At 41.2% G+C, this 12,648-nt stretch overlaps 1 protein-coding gene across 2 annotated transcripts in view; it reads left to right on the top strand.

Annotated features, from left to right (window-relative positions):
* Positions 1 to 12,648, top strand: part of LOC112227454 (procollagen-lysine,2-oxoglutarate 5-dioxygenase 2-like) — a 154,710-nt gene that overhangs the window by 103,525 nt on the left and 38,537 nt on the right. For both annotated transcript variants that reach the window (XM_042308416.1, XM_042308415.1), the window contains exons 9-11: positions 1,151 to 1,276; positions 1,918 to 2,039; positions 5,722 to 5,826. In XM_042308416.1, the coding sequence (XP_042164350.1) occupies positions 1,151 to 1,276; positions 1,918 to 2,039; positions 5,722 to 5,826 (353 nt within the window). The remainder of the gene's footprint in view (positions 1 to 1,150; positions 1,277 to 1,917; positions 2,040 to 5,721; positions 5,827 to 12,648) is intronic.

Genomic DNA, 12,648 nt, shown 5'->3' with positions numbered 1-12,648 from the left:
AGTTCTGGAACTCTGAGCCGTCGCGGAACTCACAAATTAGATGGTTTCAACCGGGTCCCTTTTCATCCCAGGCCGGCTGACACAGGCCTGGTCTTTTAACATGGTCAAGAGGAGAAAGACACGGCCCTGTAGAGCTGTTTTGGGCTGGAGGCTCAGAGAGAGTCATGGGAAATAACTCTCTCCTCTGTCTACTGTCTCTTCAGGGAGGGAACTGGTCTCACGACTCCATTTTGTCCAGCCATACTGTTTGGATCTGCACTCTTTGTTGCTGTTGTGTTTTTGTTTATGGTTCGTGACAGTTATTCACTTTTACAATGCATTTTGTTTTATGTTCATGAGCAATGAGGTATAGTTTTGTTGAGACATTAGTTCTTAATGTAAGATGTAATGAGGTCATACTAGCCAATAATTTTTATTTATTTAACCTTTATTTAACTAGGCAAGTCAGTTAAGGAAAAATTATTATTTACAATGACGGCCTACCCCGACCAAACCCTGCGGGACTCCCAATCACAGCCGGTTGTGATGCAGCCTGGAATCGAACCAGGGTCTGTAGTGACGCCTCTAGCACTGTGATGCAGTGCCTTCGACCCTTGCGCCACTCGGGAGCAAGAGTTCAAGGTTCAAGGTTAAGATTAAGCATGAGCTAATTGAAATTGTTAGCCCGATGCTAACCTCGCCAGGTGGCAGTGATTATTTCCTGTAACAAATTCCTCATTAGCCTATCAAAGATCTTAAAATAGGCTTTTCTTAAAATAGGTCAACCTCCAAATTCAAGGTTTACATGTGTCCCTCTGGAGGCTGAGTTGACCTATTTTATGAAATGCCATTGGTTAGTGGAGAAAAAGATTTAAGATCTTTGATAAGCTAATGAGGAATTTGTTACAGGAAATAAACACAGCCACCTGCTGAGGTTAGCATAGGGCTAACATGTGCCAGGTTATCTGATGGGACCAGCTACAATGTAGCGCTCTCTCACGTGACACTACATCAATGATTTGAATTGGCTGATATGATGTTTAAAATTAACCTTGAACTTAAACTAATGTTTTCAGGTAAAGGGACGAGTTATTCAAAACATCTTTCCATATCTGCAACGTGTCATTTAAGTTTTGTTTAATAAAAGTATGTTGTTGTTTTTTTTAAACAGGAGTATCCAACTGTTATGGTAGGAGTGTTCATCGAACAGCCCACTCCTTTCCTCTCTCAATTCTTCCAGAGACTTGTGACCCTCGACTACCCCAAAGATAAACTCAACGTCTTCGTTCATAACAACGTGAGTAACTGCAGCTGGACCTTGGCTCTGGATAAACTCAATTATGGACAAGACACAGCTCCTAATCCATCAACCATGTACTCTACTTTCTCTCAGCTGTCTAATATAATATTAGTAATAACTATGTGTCTCTCTCTCTGTTTCCCTCTCTCTCTCTGTCTGTGTTTCTCTCTCTTTGTCTCTCTGTCTCTATCTCTCAATTCATTTTTTTTCTTCCTCAAATGAAGGGCTTTATTGGCATGGGAAACATGTGTTAACATTGTCAAAGCAAGTGAAGTAGATAATAAACACAAGTGAAATAAACAATACAAATGAACAGTAAACATTACACTCACAGGTCTCTCTCTGTTTCTCTCTCACCCTCTCTCACCCTCTCTCACCCTCTTTCACCCTCTCTCACCCTCTCTCACCCTCACCCTCTCTCACCCTCTTTCACCCTCTTTCACCCTCTCTCACCCTCTCTCACCCTCTTTCACCCCCTCTCTCACCCTCCCACCCTCTTTCACCCTCTTTCACCCTCTCTCACCCCTCACCCTCTTTCACCTCTTTCACCCTCTCTCACCCTCTTTCACCCTCTTTCACCCTCTCTCACCCTCTCTCACCCTCTCTCTCCCTCTCTCTCCCTCTTTCTCTCTCTTCAGGAGGTTTACCATGAAAGACACATCCAGAGGTTTTGGGAGGAGAGTAAAGATGTGTTTAACAGCTTCAAGGTTGTGGGTCCGGAGGAGAACTTGAGCCAAGGACAGGCCAGAAACATGGGCATGTACGTACAGTACACTACCAGACCTGTGTGTGTGTGTGTGTGATGATTCCTCTAGCTATGTGTGTGTCCCCCATCATATAATTTCACAGAGACATTTTTCATCTCAGACTTGTTATTTGATGAACAAAACAGTCTAAATATGAATGAATAGCTAACATTACCGCGTACCATGAAAGGCTCCAGAGCAATTAGATTTAAGTAATCATCAAAGTAAATATGCAAATCAAGAAGCTCAGTCACTCTGATGTTGAGTTGGAAATGGAAGCTCAGTCACTCTGATGTTGAGTTGGAAACGGAAGCTCAGTCACTCTGATGTTGAGTTGGAAACGGAAGCTCAGTCACTGATGTTGAGTTGGAAACAGAAGCTCAGTCACTCTGATGTTGAGTTGGAAACGGAAGATCAGTGACTCTGATGTTGAGTTGGAAACAGAAGCTCAGTCACTCTGATGTTGAGTTGGAAACGGAAGCTCAGTCACTCTGATGTTGAGTTGGAAACGGTGTCAAAAGATTTCAAATATGTTCAGGTAGAAAAAAAAATACATATCTGTCAAATGTTTAGCCTGAAACAGATCTACAGTTTGTCTTGGATAAAAAACTGTTTTAGCCAAGGAGGCAATTTAGACAGGAAACCCACTGAACACACCAAGTCATTCAGAACTAAACCCACTGAACACCACCACTAACTAACAGGCTCATTGAGAACTAACTAACAGGCTCTTAGAGAACTAACTAACAGGCTCATTGAGAACTAACTAACAGGCTCATTGAGAACTAACCAACTAACAAGCTCATTGAGAACTAACTAACAGGCTCATTGAGAACTAACTAACAGGCTCATAGAGAACTAACTAACAGGCTCATAGAGAACTAACTAACAGGCTCATAGAGAACTAACTAACAGGCTCATTGAGAACTAACTAACAGGCTCATAGAGAACTAACTAACAGGCTCATAGAGAACTAACTAACAGGCTCATTGAGAACTAACTAACAGGCTCATTGAGAACTAACCAACTAACAAGCTCATTGAGAACTAACTAACAGGCTCATTGAGAACTAACTAACAAGCTCATTGAGAACTAACTAACAGGCTCATAGAGAACTAACTAACAGGCTCATAGAGAACTAACTAACAGGCTCATAGAGAACTAACTAACAGGCCCATTGAGAACTAACTTACAGGCTCATTGAGAACTAACTAACAGGCTCATTGAGAACTAACTAACAGGCCCATTGAGAACTAACTTACAGGCTCATTGAGAACTAACTAACAGGCTCATTGAGAACTAACTAACAGGCCCATTGAGAACTAACTTACAGGATCATTGAAAACTAACTAACAGGCTCATTGAGAACTAACTAACAGGCACATTGAGAACTAACTAACAGGCTCATAGAGAACTAACTAACAGGCACATTGAAAACTAACTAACAGGCTCATTGAGAACTAACTAACAGGCACATTGAGAACTAACTAACAGGCTCATAGAGAACTAACTAACAGGCACATTGAGAACTAACTAACAGGCTCATAGAGAACTAACTAACAGGCTCATAGAGAACTAACTAACAGGCTCATTGAGAACTAACTAACAGGCTCATAGAGAACTAACTAACAGGCTCATTGAGAACTAACTAACTAACAGGCTCATAGAGAACTAACTAACTAACAGGCTCATAGAGAACTAACAGGCTCATAGAGAACTAACTAACTAGCAGGCTCATAGAGAACTAACTAACAGGCTCATTGAGAACTAACTAACAGGCTCATAGAGAACTAACTAACAGGCTCATAGAGAACTAACTAACAGGCTCATTGAGAACTAACTAACAGGCTCATTGAGAACTAACTAACAGGCAAATAGAGAACTAACTAACAGGCTCATAGAGAACTAACTAACAGGCTCATAGAGAACGAACTAACTAACAGGCTCATAGAGAACTAACTAACAGGCCCATTGAGAAATAACTAACAGGCTCATAGAGAACTAACTAACAGGCTCATTGAGAACTAACTAACAGGCTCATAGAGAACTAACTAACAGGCTCATAGAGAACTAACTAACAGGCCCATTGAGAACTAACTTACAGGCTCATTGAGAACTAACTAACAGGCTCATTGAGAACTAACTAACTAACAGGCTCATAGAGAACTAACTAACTAACAGGCTCATAGAGAACTAACAGGCTCATAGAGAACTAACTAACTAGCAGGCTCATAGAGAACTAACTAACAGGCTCATTGAGAACTAACTAACAGGCTCATAGAGAACTAACTAACAGGCTCATAGAGAACTAACTAACAGGCTCATTGAGAACTAACTAACAGGCTCATTGAGAACTAACTAACAGGCAAATAGAGAACTAACTAACAGGCTCATAGAGAACTAACTAACTAACAGGCTCATTGAGAACTAACTAACAGGCTCATTGAGAACTAACTAACAGGCTCATTGAGAACTAACTAACAGGCTCATAGAGAACTAACTAACAGGCCCATTGAGAACTAACTTACAGGCTCATAGAGAACTAACTTACAGGCTCATTGAGAACTAACTAACAGGCTCATTGAGAACTAACTAACAGGCTCATAGAGAACTAACTAACAGGCTCATAGAGAACTAACTAACAGGCTCATAGAGAACTAACTAACAGGCTCATAGAGAACTAACTAACAGGCTCATTGAGAACTAACTAACAGGCTCATTGAGAACTAACTAACAGGCTCATTGAGAACTAACTAACAGGCTCATAGAGAACTAACTAACAGGCTCATAGAGAACTAACTAACAGGCTCATTGAGAACTAACTAACAGGCTCATTGAGAACTAACCAACTAACAGGCTCATTGAGAACTAACTAACAGGCTCATTGAGAACTAACTAACTAACAAGCTCATTGAGAACTAACTAACAGGCTCATAGAGAACTAACTAACAGGCTCATAGAGAACTAACTAACAGGCTCATAGAGAACTAACTAACAGGCCCATTGAGAACTAACTTACAGGCTCATTGAGAACTAACTAACAGGCTCATTGAGAACTAACTAACAGGCTCATTGAGAACTAACTAACAGGCCCATTGAGAACTAACTAACAGGCTCATAGAGAACTAACTAACAGGCTCATAGAGACAGGCTCATAGAGAACTAACTTACAGGCTCATAGAGAACTAACTAACAGGCTCATTGAGAACTAACTAACAGGCTCATAGAGAACTAACTTACAGGCTCATTGAGAACTAACTAACAGGCTCATAGAGAACTAACTTACAGGCTCATTGAGAACTAACTAACAGGCTCATTGAGAACTAACTTACAGGATCATTGAAAACTAACTAACAGGCTCATTGAGAACTAACTAACCGGCTCATTGAGAACTAACTAACAGGCTCTTAGAGAACTAACTAACAGGCTCATAGAGAACTAACTAACAGGCTCATTGAGAACTAACTAACAGGCTCATAGAGAACTAACTAACAGGCTCATTGAGAACTAACTCTCTGTAGCATATAATTAGCAGAGAGTAGTGTTTTACTTAGGATCTAATAATCTCTATCTTGCAAATGACGATTTATGTCAGTGTATGTGCTTGGTAGCGCATCAGGCTACCATCATGTTGTCAGTCGAATTGATCAATAATGATTGATTAGATGTTTTGTTTCCTCCATTTCTTTAAACCAGGGGGCTGTGTCGTAAGGACCCAGGCTGTGACTTCTACCTCAGTATGGATACTGACGTGATGCTCACCAACAGACAGACCCTGAAGATCCTCATCGAGCAGAACAGGTATGGTATTGTTAGGGTTAAGGGTTAGGGTTTGATCAGGCCATTTGAACAGAACAGGTATGGTATTGTTAAGGGTTAAGGGTTTGGGTTTGATCAGGCCATTTGAACAGAACAGGTATGGTATTGTTAAGGGTTAAGGGTTTGGGTTTGATCAGGCCATTTGAACAGAACAGGTATGGTATTGTTAGGGTTTGGTATTTGAACAGAACAGGTATGGTATTGTTAGGGTTAAGGGTTTGGGTTTGATCAGGCCATTTGAACAGAACAGGTATGGTATTGTTAGGGTTTGAGTCTGATCAGGCCATTTGAACAGAACCGGTTTGGTATTGTTGGGTTTTCTGATCAGGCCATTTGAACAGAACAGGTATGGTATTGTTAGGGTTTGGGTCTGATCAGGCCATTTGAACAGAACAGGTATGATGTCTTTATAGTGTTGCGGCTGTTTCTACTCAGGGGAATTGTCTTATAGGCAGAAGCCCAATGATCTAACATGCATGCACAGTGTTTGCATACTTGTTATGGGGTGTATAAGGAACAGGGACTCTTATTGTGTTAAAGCTGCTGGCCATAAGGAACAGGGACTCTTATTGTGTTAATGCTGCTGGCCATAAGGAACAGGGACTCTTATTGTGTTCATGCTGCTGGCATAAGGAACAGGGACTCTTATTGTGTTAATGCTGCTGGCCATAAGGAACAGGGACTCTTATTGTGTTCATGCTGCTGGCCATAAGGAACAGGGACTCTTAGTGTGTTAATGCTGCTGGCCATAAGGAACAGGGACTCTTATTGTGTTAATGCTGCTGGCCATAAGGAACAGGGACTCTTATTGTGTTAATGCTGCTGGCCATAAGGAACAGGGACTCTTATTGTGTTCATGCTGCTGGCCATAAGGAACAGGGACTCTTAGTGTGTTAATGCTGCTGGCCATAAGGAACAGGGACTCTTATTGTGTTAATGCTGCTGGCCATAAGGAACAGGGACTCTTATTGTGTTAATGCTGCTGGCCATAAGGAACAGGGAACCCTGAAGGTTATATTACTGCTGCAGGTTATATTACTGCTGAAGGTTATATTACTGCTGAAGGTTATATTACTGCTGAAGGTTATATTACTGCTGAAGGTTATATTAATGCTGAAGGTTATATTACTGCTGAACATTATATTACTGCTGAAGATTATATTACTGCTGAAGGTTATATTACTGCTGAAGGTTATCTTACTGCTGAAGGTTATATTACTGCTGAAGGTTATATTAATGCTGAAGGTTATATTACTGCTGCAGGTTATATTACTGCTGAAGGTTATATTATTGCTGAAGGATATATTACTGCTGCAGGTTATATTACTGCTGAAGGTTATATTACTGCTGCGGACTGCTGAAGGTTATATTACTGCTGCAGGTTATATTACTGCTGCAGGTTATATTACTGCTGAAGGTTATATTACTGCTGCGGACTGCTGAAGGTTATATTACTGCTGAAGGTTATATTACTGCTGAAGGTTATATTACTGCTGAAGGTTATATTACTGCTGCAGGTTATATTACTGCTGAAGGTTATATTACTGTCAAAGGTTATATTAATGCTGAAGGTTATATTACTGCTGAAGGTTATATTACTGCTGAAGGTTATATTACTGCTGAAGGTTAAATTACTGCTGAAGGTTATATTAATGCTGCAGGTTATATTACTGTTGAGGGTTATATTACTGTTGAAGGTTATGTTACTGCTGAAGGTTATATTAATGCTGAAGGTTATATTCCTGCTGCAGGTTATATTACTGTTGAAGGTTATATTACTGTTGAAGGTTATGTTACTGCTGAAGGTTATATTACTGCTGAAGGTTATATAACTGCTGCAGACTGAAGGTTATATTACTGTTGAAGGTTATGTTACTGCTGAAGGTTATGTTACTGTTGAATGTTATGTTACTGCTGAAGGTTATATTACTGCTGAAGGTTATATTACTGCTGAAGGTTATATTACTCCTGAACGTTATATTACTGCTGAAGGTTATATTACTGCTGAAGGTTATATAACTGCTGCAGACTGAAGGTTATATTACTGTTGAAGGTTATTTTACTGCTGAAGGTTGTATTACTGCTGCAGACTGCTGAATGTTATATTACTGCTGAAGGTTATATTACTGCTGAAGGTTATATTACTGCTGCAGACTCCTGAACGTTATATTACTGCTGAAGGTTATATTACTGCTGAAGGTTATATTACTGCTGCAGACTCCTGAACGTTATATCACTGCTGAAGGTTATATCACTGCTGAAGGTTATATTACTGCTGAAGGTTATATTACTGCTGCAGACTTCTGATGGTTATATTACTGCTGAAGGTTATATTACTGCTGAACGTTATATCACTGCTGAAGTTTATATCACTGCTGAAGGTTATATCACTGCTGAAGGTTATATTCCTGCTGAAGGTTATATTACTGCTGCAGAATGCTGAAGGAGAATAATCAGATTAACTGGTAATTGACACAGGCATGGTGTTTTAGCTGGAAAATCAGAAAGACGTGAACCCAGTGGTTGTGAGTACACATCAAAGGTAAGGACATGTTGAGTAATAATTACTGTATAAATTAACATGCACAATGTAATCATGGATATCAGCCTGTGTCAAATATGTATTTTGAAAGCAGTGTGTTTGTAACCAGGTGCACAGCATTTCTTTAGCTAAGATGCCCAAATAATTATATCTAGTTGAGTGAACATGACATTTTAAATTGAAATAATGTTTGCCAAATGTTTGCCAAGTTATTTGTTTATAGTACTCAACTGAAAAGTTGAAGTTAAATTATTTACTTTTTCCATAGTATCTATTTAATACAGTCTATGCCTATTTAATACAGTCTGTGCCTATTTAATATAGTCTATGCCTATTTAATACAGTCTGTGCCTATTTAATACAGTCTGTGCCTATTTAATACAGTCTGTGCCTATTTAATACAGTCTGTGCCTATTTAATACAGTCTGTGCCTATTTAATACAGTCTATGCCTATTTAATACAGTCTGTGCCTGTTTAATACAGTCTGTGCCTATTTAATACAGTCTGTGCCTATTTAATACAGTCTATGCCTATTTAATACAGTCTATGCCTGTTTTGTACAGTCTGTACCTGTTTTGTACAGTCTGTACCTGTTTTGTACAGCCTATGCCTATTTAATACAGTCTATGCCTGTTTTGTACAGTCTGTACCTGTTTTGTACAGCCTATGCCTATTTAATACAGTCTATGCCTGTTTTGTACAGTCTGTGCCTGTTTTGTACAGTCCAAAATCATATTACACCATTATACCAACAGTATCGTCCTCACTCATTCATCTCATACAACAATTAGATGTAAACCTCATATCTGAGGCTATTGTATAAACAGTATCATACTCACTCATTCATCTCATACAACAATTAGATGTAAACCTCATATCTGAGGCTATTATATAAACAGCGTTTTGGTAATGTGGCCACAGCGTCTCCCATGAGCTTCCCCAAGTTGTGACAAACGGACCAGTTCGTAGCTGGATTCTTCACCGATCTTTTATACTTTTCTCCGGAACATTAAATTTGTTCGTACCTCAAGTTCTGTGAGGTGGAAGGATTTCCTTTGTCCTCTATGAAAATCTACTCTCTCTATACTATGTGGCAGGGTCTTCTCAGGAATTTAAGACCTCTGACCACAGCAGCCTAGTTGAAGGAGGCAAGTGGGGTGGCAGGGAGAGGGGGTGGGGTTGCTAAACCCAAAGAGGCCAACGTCATGACGTCTATGCCTGTTTTATACAATCTGTGTCTGTTTTATACAGTCTGTCTGTTTTATACAGTCTGTCTGTTTTATACAGTCTATGCCTGTTTTATACAGTCTGCCTGTTTTATATAGTCTGTCTGTTTTATACAGTCTGTCTGTTTTATACAGTCTATGCCTGTTTTACACAGTCTATGCCTGTCTTTTCTCTCTTTTCCCTCCTCTTGATTTTTCAAGTGTTGTCTCTTTAAACCAGATGTCTTTGTGGTGGTGGCAGACCTGTGACAGAATGGAGCCCTGGTTTGAGTCCCAAATGGCCTCTAATCCCTATAGCTCTGTAGGTCCTGGTCAAAATGTAGGGCACGACATAGGGAACAGGGTGCTATTTAAGTCCCTGGAGGCCCGAAGAGAAAGCCCTCTGGGTTATTTAAAGAGGCCATGGGAACTCTCCAATCTGTCTACACTCCTGGACATTCAGTATTTCCTTGTCGTCCATCCCATTTCCTGCATTGTATCCATATTGTAGATGAACGCTGTAATTTATGGTAATGCATCCTATATAAGTTGTTTTAGCTCCGTTCTTCGTGATGTTCGTGGCTTTAAAAATATAGTGTTTGAGCTCCAACAGCGGGGATGTGTGTCTATGTCTCACGCACATTTAAATGCAAACTGACACCGAGCGGCCTTGTCTTCCCACCACCATTTAGGAACTGGCCAGCAGAATGCCTGTGTGAATTCAGCATATGTCTGGTTTACTGTAATATGACCCAGTGAGGTTCTGCTCTAGCTTTACCCACTTGGTAGCAGTCCTCCCGGGCCACTTTGGGTTCTGAGCTGCAGGACGTCTGTTACACCACTAAGACACCCAGTATATCTGATGGCTGACTGGGAAATGACACCTAGTTATATCCTGTTTGGCAGAATTAAACACTCTCTGTCTCCTCTCTGTCTCCTCTCTGTCTCTCTCTCTCTGTCTCTCTCTCTGTCTCCTCTCTGTCGCTCTCTCTGTCTCCTCTCTGTCTTCCTCTCTGTCTCTCTCTCTCTCGCTCTGTCTCCTCTCTCTCTCTCTCTGTCTCCTCTCTCTCTCTCTCTCTTCTCTCTCTCTCTCTCTCTGTCTCTGTCTCTCTCTCTCTCTGTCTCTCTCTCTCTGTCTACTCTCTCTCTCTGTCTCCTCTCTGTCTCCTCTCTGTCTCTCTCTCTCTCTCTCTCTCTCTCTCTGTCTCCTCTCTGTCTCCTCTCTGTCTCTCTCTCTCTGTCTCCTCTCTGTCTCCTCTCTGTCTCTCTCTCTCTCTCTCTGTCTCCTCCCTCTCTCCCTCTCTCTCGCTCTCTCTGTCTGTCTCTGTCTGTCTCTCTCTGTCTCTCTATCTCTCTGTCTCTCTCTGTCTCTCTCTGTCTCTCTCTGTGTCTCTCTCTGTCTCTGTCTCTGTCTCTGTCTCTCTCTCTGTCTGTCTCTCTCTGTCTCTCTCTGTCTCTGTCTCTGTCTCTCTGTCTTTGTCTCTCCCCGGCAGGGTAGTCTAGTGGTTAAAGCATTGGACTAGTAACCAGAAGGTTGCAAGTTCAAACCCCCGGTTGCAAGTTCAAACCCCCAAACCCCCGTTCTTCCCCTGAACAGGCAGTTAACCCACTGTTCCTAGGCCGTCATTGAAAATAAGAATTTGTTCTTAACTGACTTGCCTAGTTAAATAAAGGTAAAATAAAATAAAAATCTCTCTCTCAGTTCAAGTAAAGAGCTTTACTGGCATGGGAAATGTGTACATTGCCAAATCAAGTGAAATGGATAAACAAAATTGAAATACCTTTTTGGGAACATTAAAGATTCACTGTCAGGGCCCAGGTCTGACAGAATCTGTGCAGAAGATCTAGCTGCTGCTGTGGGTGGTAGGGGACAGAAGAACCAGATCATCAAATCAAATCAAATCAAATCAAATCAAATTTTATTTGTCACATACACATGGTTAGCAGATGTTAATGCGAGTATAGCGAAATGCTTGTGCTTCTAGTTCCGACAATGCAGTAATAACGAGCAAGTAATCTAACTAACAATTCCAAAAAAAAACTACTGTCTTATACACAGTGTAAGGGGATAAAGAATATGTACATAAGGATATATGAATGAGTGATGGTACAGAGCAACATAGGCAAGATACAGTAGATGATATCGAGTACAGTATATACATATGAGATAAGTATGTAAACCAAGTGGCATAGTTAAAGTGGCTAGTGATACATGTATTACATAAGGATGCAGTCGATGATATAGAGTACAGTATCAACGTATGCATATGAGATGAACAATGTAGGGTAAGTAACATTATATAAGGTAGCATTGTTTAAAGTGGCTAGTGATATATTTACATAATTTCCCATCAATTCCCATGATTAAAGTGGCTGGAGTAGAGTCAGTGTCATTGACAGTGTGTTGGCAGTAGCCACTCAATGTTAGTGGTGGCTGTTTAACAGTCTGATGGCCTTGAGATAGAAGCTGTTTTTCAGTCTCTCGGTCCCAGCTTTGATGCACCTGTACTGACCTCGCCTTCTGGATGACAGCGGGGTGAACAGGCAGTGGCTCGGGTGGTTGATGTCCTTGATGATCTTTATGGCCTTCCTGTAGCATCGGGTGGTGTAGGTGTCCTGGAGGGCAGGTAGTTTGCCCCCGGTGATGCGTTGTGCAGACCTCACTACCCTCTGGAGAGCCTTACGGTTGAGGGCGGTGCAGTTGCCATACCAGGCGGTGATACAGCCCGCCAGGATGCTCTCGATTGTGCATCTGTAGAAGTTTGTGAGTGCTTTTGGTGACAAGCCGAATTTCTTCAGCCTCCTGAGGTTGAAGAGGCGCTGCTGCGCCTTCCTCACGATGCTGTCTGTGTGAGTGGACCAATTCAGTTTGTCTGTGATGTGTATGCCGAGGAACTTAAAACTTGCTACCCTCTCCACTACTGTTCCATCGATGTGGATGGGGGGTGTTCCCTCTGCTGTTTCCTGAAGTCCACAATCATCTCCTTAGTTTTGTTGACGTTGAGTGTGAGGTTATTTTCCTGACACCACACTCCCGAGGCCGTCTCGTCGTTGTT

Source organism: Oncorhynchus tshawytscha, linkage group LG29 (assembly GCF_018296145.1).
Source record: "Oncorhynchus tshawytscha isolate Ot180627B linkage group LG29, Otsh_v2.0, whole genome shotgun sequence".
NCBI classification, from domain to species: Eukaryota; Metazoa; Chordata; class Actinopteri; order Salmoniformes; family Salmonidae; genus Oncorhynchus; species Oncorhynchus tshawytscha.
The sequence above is the reverse complement of the archived record's forward strand: the minus strand, read 5'-3'. Positions and strand labels throughout refer to the sequence as shown.